We start from the raw sequence: 20,443 nt of genomic DNA, 5'->3' as shown, positions 1-20,443 counted from the left end.
GCAACTCCATTTAAGAAATAAAGTATACACATTAAATAATATCATTCAGTCTCATTCAATACAGCCACTACATAAGGATAGTGCATGGATGTACACATTAGATGTCAATTCTGCATTCTATTATATGTCTGTGTTACAATACAAGTAGCTTGTCTCTGTGCCTTTCCACTGGCTAAGCTCCAGACCCAAGCAGGTCCAGCCAGGGGGGTGAGGGAGGTGAGCGTGGCCTTACCGAGGCCCAGTCGGCTGGGGCTGGTCTCGCGGCTGCAGCCCTGGCTGCGGGGGACCCGGGGGCGCTTGTCCGTGGATGGGGTGGTGGCCGTGACGGTGGAGCGGGGGATCCTGCCGTACTGGTGACCCAGGAGCTTTCCTGGAGAACTGGAACGACTACCAGCTGATGGAGAGGACGCAGACATGCACGCACACACACACACACACAGAAAAGTGTGCATACATGTACCAAGCAGTACACGCGCGCACACGCACACACACCCACACAAACAGACCAAGCGAATAGCAACAGTAAAAACAAATTAGAGCCAGTAGTGGCTGATCTTGTCTTTACATAAGGGCACTATTTACCATGCATGCATTATTATCAACCCTAGTCAAAGCTGATTTCACCAACCTCCTTTCTACCCAACATATTACTTCAATCAGTTCACTATATAGTACTGTGGCTTAGATATCACCTTCAAAATACATGGCCCACTCGTGTGCACAGTGTTGAATAGAAGTTGAATAGAACAGAATAGAATAGAATCAAATTGTATTGAGTCCCACAGGCATTACGGTGCCTATCTGCTGCTTTTTGCCAAAGAGTGTGGAAATGGGGGGTCAAATGGAGATGTGATTTCAGCTTTGATGGGACACAAACAATGTACAACTAACAGACACACATTTCAGGACAAACAGTGTGGACTTGGATCCAGGTGCTAACTGTGCTGGGGAGAACAAACGCATGAAACAGAGAACAACAACTACCACACCGCTAGACCAAGACCAAATCAAACCCACTGACAAGAAAACAGACCATAATAATCATTTTAAAAAATAATATAATTTCACGTCACTAAACAAGACCATGTTCTTGACTTTAAACAATGACAGACAACATTTTGATCAATAAAATCAAAAACTAGTTATAGTAAACAAGAAAGGCAGACAAAAAAGACATTTGAGAAGACCATGCAGACATTTGACAACAGTGAAGGAGCATCATGCAGAGTTCTGCATGGGTGGAGTATGCGGAAAGGGTCTAGGAGTGCTTGAACTGGATGCAATTTGATGTGGGGGTTGGGGGGAGGGGTCTTACCACTGGTTGGGTTAGCTGATCTGGATCCTTGTGTGTGAGCACATTGTAGGACAGGCGAGAAGCAGCCGGTTACAAAGATGCTCAAGGTGACAATGTTTCAGCACGTAAAAAACGGCGAGACATTCAAATGTTTCATGCACTATACTGTAGGTCTCTTGTTTTTACTAAGGCCACAATGCAACCAAGGCAAGGTGAGTCCAAATCCTCAAACAGATTCGGTTACACGATGGCCTTAGTAGAAAACCTCCAGGCCTGCTGCTTTGGAGCTGGTGAAACGAGATGTGAAACAACAGAGAAAAAGAAAGATCTGAAAGAGATCAACGAGACGTTGCACTGCATGATGGGAACAGAGAAACAGAGAGACACCAGAGTGCCACTTGGCAAAGCGTGGGTCATGATGAGGTCACAGAGAGGTCATAGGTGATGGAATTTGTGAATGACAAATTCCTTCCTTTTACTCTGGGGATGGAATGTGCTAGAACACCCTCTGTAGAATGGTCCAGTGAGTTTGAGAGGGCATTGAACCTTGTCCTGTTTGTCAGGCTGATCATAGCTCTATAAAGCTTTACTAATACTGACACTGGCATGATTGTTCTACTGCTCACACAGTCAGAGAGAGTAAAACTGTCTGAATGCTGAATGTGACCCAGGGTGAGGTACTTACGCTGGGACTGGGACACCACCTTGGCCCGGCTCCGACCACGGCTATCTGTGACCGTACTGCTTGACCCCACCGTGGTGCCAGAGCTCTGTCTCCTGGTACGCACTCGGCCTGGAGGGAGGGGGAGAGAGAGAGAGAGAGAGAGAGAGAGGGAGGGACAGAGAGAGGGACAGAAGGATAAGGGGAGAGAGAGAGAGGGATGGAGGGAGAGAGAGAGTGAAAGGAAGGGAAAGTGAGGGAAGGACAAAAGGATAAGGGGAGAAAGAGAGGAAGGGAAGGAGAGAGAGAGACGGATAGAGATGGAGGGGGAAAGAGAGGGAGGGTAGAGGAGAGAGAGATGATGAGAGATTGGGATGTAAAGACAGAAAGGGGGGTTGATAGATTAAATATAGCATTTCTTCTGGACAGCACCCACTCATGTTTTTCCCTTAACTGATGCTGACTGAGAATCAGTACTAAATGCTCAACTCCCCAACACAAAACACTCACTTTACACACAAACAAACCCCTCTTGAATGGGCACACTTCTCCACATCTCCTAACCACACCTACGACACAACTAACTACTCAGTTCTGACCCGAGTCTGACCTGCGTCTGTTCAAGAGCGAGCAGCTGGCCCCTGATGGACGTGGGGTCCGTAGTCAGCATGGCCACAATCCCACAGCATAGATAGAGATGCTGAAAGAACACACTGGTCTCTTGATCAATGTGGAATAAAGCGTCAGCTGGTCAAGTTCTCACATGTTTTTTTCCACACAGACGTTACTTAAAAGGCCTCCGAGCATTTTAACACACACTACCGGGTGTCCTCTGTACCTGCTTATCAAATGTGCATGTGTTAACCAGTCGCACTTGATATCATGGACCCAAGAAATATGGGCTTTTTCTCATGGGGGAGGGGTGGTGTCTAGTGATAGTAGCAAAACTTTGAACTACAACAATCCGTCGTCTTCAGAGCAGCGGTCCCATAAAAGGCGGGTAAATATAACAACCCTGATGACGATAAAATAAGCACCTCTAAAAATAACTGACCTCAGGATGCAACAATAAAAAAAAAAATAAAAAAACGACAAACTCTTCTGACCCCCATAAAAACATCCACATTCCTCTTATCGGAAACTAAGCAAGCAACATGAAACCATAAGACTTCTCTCGTGGGTCTGGCGGCGGAATCAGAGTTCACTGATACTGTCTCTATCTAGCTCATGGCCATTTGGCCTTTTACATAAGACTTCACCACCATTACACTGCAACTCTTCATAAGGAAATAATAGTCCTTGCCAGGGCAATGCAAGGAAGCCAACATCACCAACCTTGAGCAAGACGTTCACAAATCAAGGCCGTCACAGGGATTAAAGTGAAAAAAAAAATCGTTTGACTGAACTTTTTTCAGTCAAAGTCATACGTTCTTCATATCTACCTATAGAGATAGCACCCCTTTTGCGGTCGCGACCTATTGGTTTTTAATGTACTAAAAGATGCAAACAGCAAAGTAAAGGGAGTACCGTAAAACTCCAAATAATAGCCCGGGCTTTTATTTTCCCAAATCGCCAAACTGCACAGGCTAGTATTAGAGACAGGCGTCTATATGAGACAGGCCTTTAATTCCCTTTAGGCTACATAAAACTTTTCCTCTGCAAAGATGGAAAATATTATCGAATTAATTATTTCATCTTATGTCTACCTATATGACTAGGCTATCTGATGACAATTACTGATCATCATTCATTTAGTGTTGAGATTTTGTTCATTGTGAGATACAGTAAGATCCAAATATAACGGGATAGCCAGAACAGATGAAACACGTTTTAATTAAACGTAATCTACAAAGAGATCGTATCACACTGAAAGCTCATATTTTGTCACTAGCAAATAGCCTATATCGGTCCTTTGTCAAATACAGTTGCATTATCAGCCCTGACCAAAACTGTTCAGGAATTATTTATGAAAAAGTGGAACGTGCTTAATGTTTCATTCTCCCTCCTTTTCGGCACGAATGAAACAGCATGAGAGAGCATGAACCATATTGTTTCTCCCGTTTTGTATTTGCCAAATTTGACAACAGTCTACATTCAAATCATAGCCTACTTCCAGGCTCGCAGGAACATATTTTTGACCAGGGGTGCTGAATAACAAAATAATCATGGATGTCCGACGATTTCTCCCCCAGCATATGATTCGAATTTAGACAGCTAAATACGCCATTTCACCGCCGTGTATGAGTAGGTCTAAGAGTGAGAAGTTTTATAATGCCCTGGGCAGCCACATTCCACTGCAACTATGCGCAGCACTTGCCACTCCGACTCATCAATAAAAACTGCGCGCACACAGCAGTCCCATAGAAGCGCACTTGATTTTACATCATTAACCTATTTCAGTAGGTTATATAACCAGAGAATGTCCGTAGACGGGCTCTGATATAGCCTAGTCTAAGGTAAATTCCTTTTCTGACTTCTTTCTCTTTATCGCCATGGCATTTAGAATAAAGAATAACGTTCGGGAACCGTTCTGGTTTTGTTGCCAGCATAAAAAACAAGCTTACCATCGGCCTATCCGCAAATTTTAAACACAAGGGATGAATTGAACGATGACGAAGGCATAGTTCATATTAGAAAAAAGAAGTTATACAATTTGGAACTCTAGCTTTTCCCCACCGCAGTCTTTTAATGCCATCTAATCATAACGTGCGCAGTCTGCGCCATACTTAAGCCCAAATCACACCCAAGATTCGCAACGAGATGAGCAGCAACTTCATGCAACATTCTAAAACCTTGCAACTGTGACCAGACATGTGAATGCTTTGCGACGGCTTGTAACGACGTGCAACATCTAATTCACACTGCTGTAACCTCCTTTCTGTAACACTTTCATTTCATTGCGAATCTTTAAACAGACGATCTGACGGGAAGAATATTTAGAAGATTAAATACAACCCGAAACTAAAAAACAGACCAGGCCTCTACTGGAGACCAGCCTTTAACCCAAACCTGTAGCCAGGCCAGGCGTTTAAAAGAGACAGGCGTCTCTTAGGGACTCGGCGATTATTTGAAGTTTTACGGTATTCGCCTTATTCACACGGCGGCCATTGTTTAAACCAAAACGAGGCTACAGGGTACACTTACTATCTAATTAATGCCACCTACAGGCACTGTTGGGCAAGTTACTTCAAAATCGTCAAAGTAATTTGTTACATTATAATATTACTGTCTCTGAATTGTAAGGCATTACACTACTATTGTATTACTTTTAAGTTACTTTTACCAAAATATCTAGAAATATGGATTTGGAATTCTAAATGCAGTATTATGCTCAATGCAGCTCATTTGCCAATCATTAACAGAAAAGATATCTCAATGAACCACAATGACATCAATAGATGGTAAGGTGTTGAGTGTGTTTGAATTCCCTTCCTTGTAGCATCTATTTCTGCATTCTACAGTGGGGACAAGTTCACCTTGTTTAATTAAATAACAATTCTATTTCCTTATTAGCTGCATACTTGAGGTTGGAGATATTAAGGCATATCAAGTTTCTCACATACTGGAACTTCAAGATACATAGCCTTATGATTTTCTTATTCAGTTCTGCACTGGACTTGAATTACGAAATTCGGCACAGATACACAATTATGATTTTGGCCTATTGATTATAATGTGGTTAATTGAAAGCTCTGTCAGTCGTTTTGGATAAGCATCAGCTACATGTAGATGACTAAATGTAAATGTAAATTCTTGAATTATTCTTCTGATCACACTACATGAACTTGCATACGGTATACTATTTGGTATGACGGGCCAAATTGTATTGTTTTTTACTATATAGTTTTAATAGGCTAAATGTTTGGGAATTCAAACACACTCAACACCTTACCATCTATTGATGTCATTGTGGTTCATTGAGATATCTTTTCTGTTAATGATTGGCATGGAGACAAATGGCGTTTTACAAACGGAAGTTCGGGAGGAGCGTGACGGAATTTGCCATGCCTCCTTCAATCAGTCAGGTTATTTATTTGCATTCTACCTGCCGAAGTTACAGCATCGGTGTTACTCCGCTCGCAACCCACCACCTCCCCTTACGCCTCCCGTCTTCCATGTTTAAAGGATAAGGGGGTGTATGGCGGAGTCGACTCCGGCACGATTCCGTGAAGCCCTTCAGGACCATGGCCAGAGACCTCGCCAAACAAGCTTTTCTATCATGCTTTTATGTATTATGCTTTTGTCTTTATGCAAATTCAGGAATGTGAACTAGTGAATAGGACATGGTTGCCTTTGTCGGTGTCCTTATGTGAACTTGCACAGGTAAACTTGCTCATCTTTACTTGCGTACGACTTCACACCAGTGCTTCAGACCAGAGCTGATGCTTCAACAATAGCCGTCACTGAAAAGCTGTTAGTGTCTTTGAACACAGCTGTTCTCACATTAGCTGATTGCGATAAAAATAAACCATTGTTGCCTAATTACCAATTATTCATTACACCTGTGTGTAGTATCTACTTTTTTTAGTGTGTTTCACATATAGTATTTTGCAGTATTTCTAAAATACAAAAATACACACCAATAAAGTATTTTGATACAAAATACAGAGCCATTTCCTTCAACCCAATAAAATACAAATGACAAAATACTATTTTGTATTTGAAATACATATTACATGTTTCAGAAATACTACCCATGCAAGTTACAGCATTACTATCACAATTGACCAGACTTCGACCTTTTGTCTGCTTTTAACAAAATTCTGGCTATGATTGTTCCTTGTATTGCATCATGAGCCATCACTGCGCCTATTGCATTCTACTGTTGTTAGCCTTAAGCCTAGCTCAGTCATTATGTTATACCCCATCGCCCTCCATTAGAAGGAATGAGCTGCATTGAGCATAATAAACTGCATTTAGAATTCCAAATCCATATTTCTAGATATTTTGGTAAAAGTAACTTAAAAGTAATACAATAGTAGTGTAATGCCTTACAATTCAGAGACAGTAATATTATAATGTAACAAATTACTTTGAAATGACAAGTAATTAATAAGTAATACATAATACATTACGATTTTGAAGTAACTTGCCAAACACTGCCCCTGGCACTTTAATTTCTTTACACCATGGCTTGTTAGTTCTCCCCCATTTCCAACAGCCGCCCATCTCCATTTATTTTTTTACTTTTTACACCTGCCTTCCTTTAGCAACAACGCATCCATGACAGCTAGTGGCCTTGCCAAATAGACGCACACAAATGACACTAATATGCGAGGTTCTGGTAGGTATACTGGTTATGGTTTGTGCTATAAATTAATCATATTTTATAGCAAAGTTTTAAGTTGACTATTTTGATTGCATGGTTATTTTTTGTCAACATACACTCACAACCTACTGTCGTTAAAAGTGAGGTCTAAAGCAAAATAGGCTACAAGGCTGTCTGTGCGTCACAAACACGACTGACCCCCTTACTAAACAGTTGGCGATGATGACAATATTATTATTATTTTATGTTAACACGCTCAGTCAAAACCTTCCGTTGCAAATTGTGAAAAACATTGTTGTACATGTCATAACAGACGGGATAATACATTGCATACGGTTTATATTGCGTCGCTTTACACATAATGTTAGTTGCATTGATTAAAAACTGTAACAATAATAGTAGCCTACATGGGGTGGCATAGCAGGCTATCTGTTCAAGTCATAGGTGACACCCAAAATGAATGACCTCCCCTGACAAGATTTCGTGATAGTAAGAAATTGTCTACATTGATGCATGGAAAGAACACAGCCTACGCTTCTTCTCCGAATTCGCACATAGAGCTCACAATATCATATCCAAAAAGGTTAAACGGATTTGACAACCTCATCAGCTGTCTCGATTGTGTCACTATAATCCAACTTTTAGACCGTTATTAGTCCTCCATATGTGTTCTTTTTTTTAAGCAAACGCCCCAGGCCAATGAGACAAGCGTGTAGCTACAACATAAACAAAGCGGAACTCATGGCTGAGGTAGGCTAGGCTATCTTCTTGAGCCGTCACTGATTGAGACACAGAAAGTTCTCAAGAACACTATTAGGTCTTTAAACATTTACCATCACACACATTAATTCATCGGACCTAATATTTGTAGTTGCCTTAAAAAAAGGAAAAGAAAGGGTGATAGCCCCCCCCCTTCCTATTTTTTTTTTCTCATCGGATCTGCATCGATCTCAAATATGACATTTCTAAAATCAAATTGACGGAAATCCTTCGTACGACGGAGAACTTTAATCCTTGCCGTCAACTATGACTTGATTATTAGCAAGTTGTGGTTTATATTAGGATGCAAAGCAAAAGGCCTAAACGCTGATGAACAAACCAGAGGACTAGAGAAACAAATAATAGGGTCGTGGCAGGGAGCACGTACACGTACAGGTACACCATTTTAATGGACCTGATTGGTCAGTGGGTGAACAACTGTTAAACTAGGTAAAGATAAATGGTAAGAAAATGCAAGTGTTAACATCTATTGAGACCGACTGGTGTAAACACCTGTATAACTCAGCAGAAGAAAATAAGAGAAAGGGCTGGAGAGATGGACAGGAATGTGATCTCTGACCGGTCCTCAGCGCCCACTGAAGCCTCGATAAGGGCAAGCGCAAGGTCAGGTCAGAAGTCAGGTATGTGTACAGGAGATACTGAAAGGGGTCAGTCTCTGTAGACCTGTTATATAACCCCCTCAGGTTAACAGCTAACCGCTTTGACAACACCATTGTCAATCAGTGTGATGATTCAACTAAAGGCTGGATTATGTGCCACCAGGATATCACCATAACCATAACATGATGCAATGTGTTCATTATCTATGACAGCCTAATCAATAAGTACGCGCCTGAACAGAGCACTACTAACCGTTCACTTGGGCCGCTTCACCTGGTGCTTCCCAGTCCAACTACTGCAGCGCTAAGCTAAGTGCTAATCTTGAGCTACAAGCTAAACTAAGTGCTAATCCTGAGCTACAAGCTAAGCTAAGTGTTAATCCTGAGCTACAAACTAAGATAAGTGTTAATCCTGAGCTACAAGTGCAGCACCTACAGGCCTTTTCCACCAACAGAGGACCAGCTCCGTTCTGGTTCACGCTCCAGATGTTTGACCATTTGGGGCATGTTTTTTCCCTGATAACTGTAGTGGGTGATTCTACGGGTCACTTAGGCACGTTTCACCCTCTGTTGACACCCACATCCTAGGTTCCGTTCAAAACTGCTCGAAGTGCGGGCTGGTTCACCGGATAGCACACAAGTTTAAAGAATTCTGAATGGAACCAGTTCAAGAGCCAGTCCTGTGCTGGTGGAAAAAGGCCTTCAGTGTGCCCCATCACCTGTTGCCCCTCAACTCTCCATACAATTTGATGATGTCACAGGTAGTCTAATAAGACATGACTGTATATCATGGTCACATATAAATAAAGACATTTTAATAACACACATATTTGACATGGACCTTGTAAGACCACATGCTCAGACAGATCTGGAGATAGACGCCATGTCAGACAACAGGTAACAAAGAGGGTGACACACTGCATAAGGCCTAGTAGTTGAAACATCTCTTAAATTATCTTATTAACCTGTCTCTCGACAGCTTACTACTAATTAACAACTAATGTATTGGCATTCTCTATTTACTGTATCGTTAGAGTGACACTAATGGCTGGTACCAAGTTCCTTATGTGTGTAAACATACCTGGCGACTAAAATCCAATGCTGATTCTGATTCTGATTGAGAAATATCACATGAAGTGTACTTTGCGCTTAAAATCAAGCACCAGTCATGTGATGTGAGCGCAGGTTCTTGTGAAAGGGCGGCAGTGTGTGTGCTCTAGCAGGGTTTGGCCAGGATGACCACACCATGCAGTCAGGACATGCAGTATCTGACACACAGCTCCAGGACCAGGACACACAGAAACACACACACACACACACACACACACACAGGACAAATGAGACGGGGCGTAGGGAGCTGCCAAAAGCACACACCCCTGTCCCCCCACCAGGCTGGGCACACACACACACACACACACACAAGGAGAAAGAGAGAGACACACACACACAACAAACAAACAATTACACACAGACACACACAGACACACACACACACACACGGAGGCTTACCATCTGGCCTGCCAGGCGCGCCATCTTTAGAGCAATATGCACAAGCAGCAGAGCGCAGAGATGAGAGGAGAGAGAGGAGAGAGAGGGGAGAGAGGAGAGAGAGAAAAAGAGAAGAGAGAGGAGACAGAGACAGTAGAGAGGAGAGAGAGAGTGTGAGAAAGAGGAGAGGAGAGAGAGAGTTGGACAGGAGAGGCAGAGGTTAGTTCCATTAAGCAAAGGGAAGAGGAGATGGAGAGAGGGCTTGGGCCTCCACACAGATGGTTCAGGGGAAACGTCAACAGCATAAATTTAAATTTAATAGAGTCACCACGTCTCTATGAGATCTATATTATAATCAACATTACTACACTACTATGGATCAATATAATATAAAGTCACATACATAATATAATATAATATAATATAATATAATATAATATAATATAATATAATATAATATAATATAATATAATAATTTATGCCACTTTGTGACGTCATGTGATTGCTACCAACAGGCTCTGAGAAATGTATCTTTTATTGTACCTTATTTCCCTGAACCATACTGTGAGGGGGTGAGAGGGAGAGGGATACAGAGCATCAAACTGAACAAGCAAAGCTGTAGCAAAGCATCAGAAGCAAAGTTAGCAGCAGAGCAAATAGTTAGCTAGCAGGACAGCAGGAAATCTCAGACACTGCTAGGAGGCAATGGGTTTATTAACACACTAGGGCTGCAACAATTAAGGGTCGTTCAAACCAGGGACGATAACGATAACTACAACTATAGCGATAAATGCGTCCACACTGACCAATTATAAGGAAAGTCTCTCCTCATGTTGATGGATGTGATGGCTAAAATTTGATGGATTCTAATTGGCTGTCAGCCTTTTATCGTTCTCAAAATCACTCTGAAAGTGATCCACAACGATATTGTTATTCATGTCGGTATCGTTATAATTTATGTGTGGACGCTGTCATTCATATTAGCTAGAGAAACTCAAGTAAGTGTGTGTGATCTTAGATAACGTGCGTTTTAATATGACACAACTTTTTTTTAGATTAATGAACTTATCGTCGTTAGCATTTTTAAAACTATCCCCGAAAAGGTCTGCTTTGGATGAACACCCACATAATTAACAACAACCTTTCAGTCTCAGGGCTCTCCATCTCTGATCAATCCATCTGTCTCTGGACACACACACACACACACACACACACACACACCCTAGTGTTGTTGGGCAGTCGACTCCTAAACGGCACCACTTGGCAGGAGAGTGAGCCCAGAGAGAGAGTGAGCGAGAGAGAGAGAGGGGGGGGGGGCTGTTTCCACTGCACAGCTTAATCATTTGCGCAGCGGCTCCAGCTCCATCAGTCTGACTGATACGCTGCGCTCCACCGCACGCTAAAAGCCACTGGGTTTTATGGACTTTTCATTAAAAACATCGGCAATTAGGAAACCTGAGACGCGACTCAAGATTGATGGGCTCCCCCAAAAAAGACTAATAGCTTAGAGTGAGTGTTAAGACTGTGCCTAGATGGTAGAGAAAAGTCATATGTGATGTCCCATGCATTTCTGTATGCGAGTGTGTGCAGGTTTGTCTATCTATCTATCTATCTATCTATCTATCTATCTATCTATCTATCTGTGTAAACACTAAATATATATTTACATTTATAACTTGAATTACCATCCCTAACAGCAGTCTAAAGAAGACCAATACAGGCCGAAAAATGCACATTGAATTATTAACAGGAGCTGTTTTCTCTTCTGAAATACCATCCCTACACACATACAATTAAGAAAAATCACTTCAAACCAGCAAGAGGAAGCCATCTCACCCTTCCCAAGAAGAGGTGGAGGTGAGTGAGAGAGAGAGTGTGTGTGTGTGTGTGTGTGTGTGTGCGTGCGTGTGTGTGGTCTTTCTTACCCAGTGAGGCGTAGGAGCCCGGGGGCAGGGCGGCGGCCGAGCTGAAGGGTGTAGCCGAGGGCACCGTGGACATGCGGGACTTGGCGCTGGCCGCTGCGTTGACATCGACATCGCTACGGGAACGCTGGAGCGAGCCAGGAGTGGCTGGGGCTCGCGAGCTCACCACCTTACCTGACCAGAGGGAGGAGGAGGAGGAGGAAGATGAAGAGGACGAGGAGTTAATGACCTGATGGCTTCAACAATTAATGAATTACATTCAAAAGGAAATGAAAGATGGAGTTGTACGTACTCCTGGTCATACTGCCTCCTATCACACTCTTTACTGAGAAGGGCCGGCTGTGGGAGAGAGAGAGAGAAATGATCAGGAAGTGTCTCAGACACACACACACACACACACACACACACACACACACAGACACAGACACACACACACAGAGAGAGAGAACATACATTGATCTTGGCAAGTCAGATAAAACAACAAAGATTTTGTCCTCAAATAAAGACATATTTACCTAATTAACTAATTAACTAATGAATAAAGAGTCAGTCCCACACTGACTGAGACCTGGCCACACACACAGCCTGAACCAGGAACAGACCTGGCCACACACACAGTCTGACCCAGAAACAGACCTGGCCACACACACAGTCTGACCCAGAAACAGACCTGGTCCTGGCCCTTACTTATTTACTTGGCTGGCGCTTTTATCCAAAGCCACTTGCATACGTCAATTATTACAAGGGCCAGTCTCCCCAGAGCAACACGGGGCAAAGTGCCTTCAAGGGCACAACAGTGGCAGCTGGACATCGGATCCACATCTGGTCAGGCTACTGCATGCTGCTGACCCAGCTCCTTGAGCCACTACGCTACCACCGCCACCTGCCTTGATAAGGGTCCAGCGGATCCACACGGTCATTCAGAGCCTGACAGATCAGGCGTCTAGGAGGTCTCTGGCGTCTAGGAGGTCTCATTTCCTCACTCTTGAGATCAACAACGACGACATACGGTTATGACAGAGTGGTTCTGCTTCCAGGTCACAGAGTTCGCCGCCTGCCTTCAGAGGGGGGGAGCTAAAAGCTGCTGATGTAATGGGAGGTTCTAATTCCGTCTGCTTCCCACAGGACCTCTGGAGGGGAGTGAGGGAGTCCTTTGATGGACAGATTAAAACAGACAGGCATGCCGGAGCCAGAGAACGAGAGAGAAAACAGAGCGCTGATCACAGACCTGTCAGAGGCGCTGCATGCACTGGGGCAAGACACAGAGCTGCCTCAGAGTGACAAGGTGGACCTCTTGTCAGTTTCATGAACAGAAACTCCGAGACACTCCCTAGGTGGCACTGAGGTATCAGAACAGTCTGGGATCATTAGAACAGGCTGCCCAAGTGCTGCTATTAATTTAGTCACCCATTTTAATATGACTTAAAGTGCTCTAAAAAGCTTTCATTCCCAAAGTCCCCATTACTGGACATGAGTATATAAGTAAGTATAAGTATATACTCTTTTGATCCCGTGAGGGAAATTTGGTCTCTGCATTTTTCCCAATCCGTGAATTAGTGAAACACACTCAGCACACAGTGAGGTGAAGCACACACTAATCCCGGCGCAGTGAGCTGCCTGCAACAACAGTGGCGCTCGGGGAGCAGTGACCGTGCCTACTGGTCGGGGTTCGAACCGGCAACCCTCCGGTCACTAGTCCAAAGCGCTAACCAGTAGGCCAGGGCTGCCCACAAGAAGGGCTCGTCTGGGAGTTGAACGCGGGACCTTTCGCACCCGAAGCGAGAATCATACCCCTAGACCAGGGGTGGGCAAACTTTTCGGCTCAAGGGCCACATATTAGTCTGAGAACACTGCTCAGCACCACTCCTTAAGGAGATACCTAAGCTAGCAGATACTGCTCACTCCTTAAGGAGATACCTAAGCTAGCAGATCCTGCTCACTCCTTAAGGAGATGCCTAAGCTAGCAGACACTGTTTGTGTGAGGACATCATCACTAGTCTTGACCTCCGACAATTGGATCGTTATGTTTCATAAATTCAATCAGGATCCGCTGGCCCTTCGACATGCTTACGTGAGCCAAATATGATTACCGGTCAGGGAACAGGCCATCTGAGCTCACACACTCTCAACACACTGCTACTGAAAAACCATAATTTATGGGGAAATGTGCGACAGTAGCAACAAAGTCAATGTTAAGTCAATGTTGTCTTTAAACAGCTTGTATTTCTGCATATAGGGGTGTGTGTGCGCACATGTGTTTGTGTGTGTGTTTAACTGTCTGAGTGTGTGTGTGTGTGTGTGCATGTGTTTGTGTGAGAGCTTAGCTGTCTGAGTGTGTGTGTGTGTGTGTGTGTGTGTGTGTGTGTGTGTGTGTATGTGTTTGCGCGCATGTGTGTGTGTCCTTACTTCAGGCTCTCCTGAGAGCTGGAGGAGGAGCGGTCAGACTGGGGGAGGGACATGACGCTGTCCGAGCCCTTCAGGTGAGACTGCAGAGCCTTCTGATAGGACGACTCCAGAGCCTGGTACAGATGCTCCGCCTCTCGGCCATAGTGGCCATGGAAACTCCAATAACACCTAGACAGATAGATAGAAATACGGGAGCGAGAGAGAGAGAGAGAGAGAGAGAGAGAGAGAAAGAGAGAGGGAGAGATACAGAGAGAGAGACAAAGAGAGGGAGTGAGAGCGAGAGAGAGATAGATACACAGAGAGAGACAGAGAGAGGAAGTGAGAGCGAGAGGGATAGATACACAGAGAGAGAGAGGGAGTGAGAGCGAGAGAGGGAGAGATACAAAGAGAGAGGGAGAGACATTAGATTAGTCCACAACTTAAACACAAGTGTGAAAAAGCTAAATAAACACAAAGTCTACCTTATTACTCAATAGCCCCAGTCCCAACTCAACTCTAACTCAACATACAGGCCTCAGAATAATCTCTCCATAGCTTCACATGTGCACACTTAACAGGTAAAGAAACAGTAACTCTAATCAGATCTTACAGAGAGAGTGAGAGAGAGAGAAAGAAAGAAAGAGAGAGAAAGAGATAGATAGAGAGAGAGAGCGAAAGAGAGCAAAAGAGAGAGATAGAGAGAGAGCGCGAGAGATAGAGTGCAAGACAGAGAGAGAAAGAGAGTCGGTTCTTACTTCCTGGCGATGGAGCGAGCTTCGGAGTCTGCGTCGTGGATGCCTTTCCTGATGGTCTCGGAGAGCACGGCCACGTGTCTAGGGTAGTAGGGAAACATCGCTGAGCACGGACAACTCACACACACTCTCACACACACACACTAACACACCAGGCAGCTCTTGTCTCTTGACTGTGGGTCTCTCCTTCTCCCTCTCTCTCAATACCTATGCATGCCAAGGCCAACCTAATTACAGGCTCTAATGCCCAAAATGAAATAAAGGAATTAAGAGTAAATCTAACTAGAGTGAAAGTGGACGCGTGTCTAGTCCAGAGGCTCTCGCTGTGGTACCCCAGACAAGACAGACCCGTCCCACGGGGGAGTTGGAGCGAGGGAGACGTGGAGGAGGAGGAAGAGGAGAGGGAGCCCTGTGCCGCTTTTTAAAGGGCTCTGGGGGATACGTCGTCATGGCAACGACCGGGGGCGCATGGATGCCGCTCACACCCGGATCATCAATAACCCCCAACCACACACACACACACACACCATACACACACACACACACACACACACACACACACACACACACCCACCATCACCCTCCCTCATGGGGGGGGGGCTCATCAGTGGTGCAGTCGAGCAGACCACTTACACACTCATGTTACAGAAAATGTCACTAATGCGGGATCAGTGAATGTGTGTGTGTGTGTGTCTGTGTGTGTGTGTGTGTGTGTGTGTGTGTGTGTGTACGTTAGAGAGAGATTGTGTGGACTCAGGTATGATCATGTGTATAACTGTCTCACTAAATAGATAAATGGAAGATGTCAGGAATGCCTGGGAACATACCTGGCTGTGCTAACAATAGAGGCTTTGTTAAGGCTCCAGGGCCCATATTCACAAAGCATTTCATCTTACCACTAGGAGTACTCCTAAATCGCACTAAAAGATTTTAGCTAGGAGTTACTTAAAAGTTATTCACAAAGCCTTTCAGACCTACTGTTAGTAAGGTAAAATGACAACTCCTAAACTAAGAGTGAATCTTCGTTGCTATGGATGACATCATTACTCGTGCACGGGCTTGACTGAAGTGAACACCTTGATTGGCTGATTGTAACGCGAGATTTATTCCAAAAACTTCCCTTACGATGATGAGTGACAGGCGACAGGTCTGAGAATGCGTGCGCTACACACAAGTAGTGCGAAGGACGGAAGATTATGCATTTGTTTGTAATGACGCGGAAGCGATGCAGGCCATAATTTTGCACAAATTGAGCAGAAATACGGCGACACTAAACGTTCACGTGTGATGAAGTCTTGGGTAGGCTATGTTATTTACCTATTCTGATTCTGAAGGAGAATATCTGCCTTTTGGAGATTATGATCGACTATTGACAGTGATAGTCACGGTGCGTCTGTGATGGAGGTGCGTCTTTGCGTGTATACGACGGTGTCCACTAAGCATGCCATGCTTATTTCGACTATTTCGACCCTCTGCCCAATATAGCTGGAGGTGGCAGTGGTAATCGTGATGATAGTGTACGTCACGTGGTACAGACAGTAGGGGTAGTAAAAATAGGGCTCTGAAGAAAGAAAGTCACCCACGATAGGAACTGATTTGACCAGGCTACTTTATTGTAGGCCTATAATAACGGTTTGTGGTTATAGGCTAGTAATAGTTTACTATTGTTGGTTTACATCATAGGCCTACTGTTTTCCTGTTAATTTGTTATATGGGTAATATGCAGAGCCGGACAGTAACGGAGTACATTTACTTGAGTACAGTACTTGAGTACAATTTTGAGGGATCTGTACTTTACTCGAGTATCATTTTTGGGGAGTACTCATTACTTTACTCAAGTACATTTGAGAGGAAAATATTGTACTCTTTACTCCACTACATTTCTATCCATAACCGTGAGTAACAGTCACTTCTTTTAAAAAATAAAAAGGAAAAAAGAAAAATCTCAGAAACCCTCAATTTGTTGTTTCCCTCTGAAACGTGATTGGATAGTGCAGGCGCCACTGATTGAGACAGCCTATCAGCAATCACCTTCAGCTTTCCGCCAAAGTCAACTCCATGGTCAGATTTAGATAAGAGACGAAACCATAGACGAAACAATGGATGAAGACGCAGCAGGTCCATCCCGGGAATGTGCCAACCTGTGGCCCCACCTCGCCAGACTATTTCAATTTTCTGAACAAGTTAATGATCGTTTTCGCTTCAAGTGTTTTAATTACAAAATAGTATTTTAAATACGTATTTTAAATGCATGTATTAGAAATAGACCTACTGCCCATCCCTGGCAACATGGTAAAAAGATGAAAATTACTTGATTTTACTTTCAATTCCTTTTACATTCTCCAAGGTATTAACATTAACATTTTTCATATCTCCATGTAGGACGTTTCTGTACATAAATGTGAGCACTGTGGCAGTAGAAATGCAATATTTAGAAAATGTAGGCTACTCTTGTACTCTTGTACTTTTAAAAACAAGTACTTCAGTAATTTTAGTAGACAGTAGACATCTGACTGTTGTACTTTTACTTGTACTTGAGTAAAAGTTAGCAAAGGGTATCTGTACTTTTACTCAAGTAATGAAGCTGTGTACTCTGTCCGCCTCTGGTAATATGACAAAAAAAGAAAGTAAACCTGCTCAAATATGTTCAACATCCAGTATTTACTAAAAGGTACATAATTTGAGGTGCTTGCCATCCAGTGGCAAATTAGATGGGTAAATGTATCCCCTTCATAAACTTTTGTTTATACTCAAAGATTTTTATATTTACAGTAGGACTTTATCTCTGACTTTTTTTCAAACCTTTTGAAATTTTAATGTCAAAATCCAATGGTGTTGTGAGGAAAATATTTTTATTTGGTGTGAAACACACATATACATGTTTTTATGCTTTTTGTTTGTTTTTATAATGTATTAATATTTAATTTATCATTATTTTATTTATAAGCTAAGGTTGCTAGCTAGCCTGACGAGCCAGACCCACATTAAAATGTAGGGTCTGGGCACTCACCGTTCGCAGTGCTCAGTCCGAGGGGCGGGATAATCGGTTGTCTTTCAACTTCCCTCTGCACGCAATAGGACAGCGATATCCCCAACACAAGTCCCATGTGTTTTCCCACCAGCGGAGCTAGTTGGCTAGTTCAAACTTTTGCCAACTTCAAAAAAGCTTAACTCGTGTCACACTGTTCGCCAACAGAAACATCCATCTTCTTTGTTTTCAAGTAGCAGGGAATTCAAGCCAAACCGTTGCAACTCTGCCATCAATCATTATGTTAAGCCCGCCTAACGACTCTATACACAATTTGATTGGCCTGATAGAAGTTTAATTTTTCCAGCTCACAAGCCAATGGAGAGTTGCTAGACTAGCCTTAGCAGCAAATGTAATTTGCTGCCGCTAGGGTGCGTCTAGATTTCTAGGTTAGTTGCTAGCACAGGTGTCTAAAAAGAGATAAAATGCACTTTCTGTTTGCAGTTTTGTGTAGTATTTGAAAAGAAATAGCCATTCTTTTTTTGTATTATTCTTTAACACTGACATGGCCCTCCAATCAGATGACGGCAGAAGTGGCCCCCAGCTCATTTGAGTTTGAGACCCCTGGCCTAATGAATAAAGAGTATGGCAAAACAAATAGCCCAGTAGACTAATGAAACAAACAGCATTGATGCAGTATCTTTGTAACATTATTACATTAATCCGTCACCATATTCCAACGTTTGCAAAGAGGAGAACATTTTAATTTGATTCACAATGAAGCATTACATTTCATTTATATGTTGTGAGTAGTTTTGGTTGTTGTTGGTGGCGTTATTGCATCCCTTAGTTATGCCTACAATGCAAAATTGTTTCTTCACGATTGGAAGCTCCTGTAGCCGCATACGCATTTCAAAACATTGTGACGTGAAATGCCACAAAAAGCGGTTTGTGAATAGGTCTTAGTGAGTTAGGAGTCCTCTTGACTCGAGTGACAAACCCATTATTTTTAGGAGTTTCTCCTAAATTCGCCAGTTAGGAGCTACTTTTAGCCTTAACATTTTTTGTGAATATGGGCCCACGAACGTGTGTGTTTGTGTGTGTGTGTTTATGTGGTGTGTGTGTGTTTATGTGTATGTTTGTGTGTGTTTCTGTGTGTGTGTGTGTTGTGAGTGACAGGGCAGGGCTTTCAGACTCACTTCTCCAAGGTGTTCCCCGGCCACTCTGTCAACATCAGGTCTAAGAACTCGTAACAGCGTCTAACAGGGAGAGACAACAAAAACAGCCAAACACGTCAGCTGCCATCACCTTCATCCAACAAACTCCCCTCATCTCTGCTCTTCCTGTGGAGCCGCTGGTGTACAGTGACCACCAGCGACAAAGGACAGTGGACAGTGGGCGGTCAAACAGCCTTACCTCCTGACGGCCACTGATTTGGACGTGCAGTTGCTGGTGATGATAGGGATGAGGCGTGGGTAGTGGGTGTGCTGCGGAAGGAGGAAGAGACACAGTCGGTCAGTCAGGTTGTGCAGAGCAGGACGCTCATCTGGAGAGGGGGGCTCACTGGACCATTAACCACTCTAATGGACACATGATGGCTTCAAATGTGTCATTACGCTTCTCATGCAGTTTTCTCATTTCACAGATAACAAACTGCGGGGGCTAGAAGTCATAACATCTTAAATGAACTGATAGTACTATGCAGTAGTTTGAGGCATAGAAACAATGCTGTTAAGTGAGTGAGGAGGCATTTTAGAACGATATGAGTTTTTTACTTAACAATTACTTACTTACAAAATGCACACACAACAAGAATGTTTAAAAATATAAATATTTGAAACACCAATGCAGAAAACAATATACTGCTTTAAGACAAATAGCCAAAACGTTTACACAGCACTGCATGTGAATGTAAAATACAATTGAAGTTCCTTAGTAATCCACAGTCATGAACAGCCAGGCTAAACCTTGGGTGTGATGTCCCTCTCTGCTCAGCAGGGGGCGCTGTGGAGAGGCACTCACCCTGAGGATGAGGCGGATGCAGGCCACGCCGGACGTGGCCATGACCTTGGCGCTGTTGGGTACCAGGTTCAGCAGCGTGGGCATGATGGTCTCAGCGGTGTGGTCAAACTTGTTCCCCAGCAGGAAGGACAGGTGTCTAAAGAAACACACACACACACACACACACAGTAGACATTTGAAATTATTACAGTGCATCTCATTTAGGTCCCCCATTAAGACGGTGGCACTGATTTGTAAAGTACAACAGTGTGCAGTGTGTGAACACCTGATAAAACCTGTGACGGCTCATGAAAACTCTATGTG

General features: G+C 43.5%; 1 protein-coding gene across 10 annotated transcripts in view; it reads right to left on the bottom strand.

Annotated features, from left to right (window-relative positions):
- Window positions 1–20,443, bottom strand: part of clasp1a (cytoplasmic linker associated protein 1a) — a 145,767-nt gene that overhangs the window by 43,707 nt on the left and 81,617 nt on the right. For all 10 annotated transcript variants that reach the window (XM_076264172.1, XM_076264176.1, XM_076264175.1 and 7 more), the window contains 9 exons: window positions 20,141–20,276; window positions 19,535–19,605; window positions 19,318–19,377; window positions 15,154–15,231; window positions 14,420–14,587; window positions 12,306–12,352; window positions 12,017–12,187; window positions 1,980–2,087; window positions 233–394 (listed from right to left, as the gene is read on the bottom strand). In XM_076264172.1, coding sequence (XP_076120287.1) covers window positions 233–394; window positions 1,980–2,087; window positions 12,017–12,187; window positions 12,306–12,352; window positions 14,420–14,587; window positions 15,154–15,231; window positions 19,318–19,377; window positions 19,535–19,605; window positions 20,141–20,276 — 1,001 coding nt within the window. The remainder of the gene's footprint in view (window positions 1–232; window positions 395–1,979; window positions 2,088–12,016; window positions 12,188–12,305; window positions 12,353–14,419; window positions 14,588–15,153; window positions 15,232–19,317; window positions 19,378–19,534; window positions 19,606–20,140; window positions 20,277–20,443) is intronic.

The sequence above is a fragment of the Alosa pseudoharengus genome, unplaced genomic scaffold, assembly GCF_046254945.1.
Source record: "Alosa pseudoharengus isolate Yale_2024_CS ecotype anadromous, Long Island Sound unplaced genomic scaffold, YU_APseudo_1.1 YU_APseudo_1.1_scf_3, whole genome shotgun sequence".
NCBI classification, from domain to species: domain Eukaryota; kingdom Metazoa; phylum Chordata; class Actinopteri; order Clupeiformes; family Clupeidae; genus Alosa; species Alosa pseudoharengus.
The sequence above is the reverse complement of the archived record's forward strand: the minus strand, read 5'-3'. Positions and strand labels throughout refer to the sequence as shown.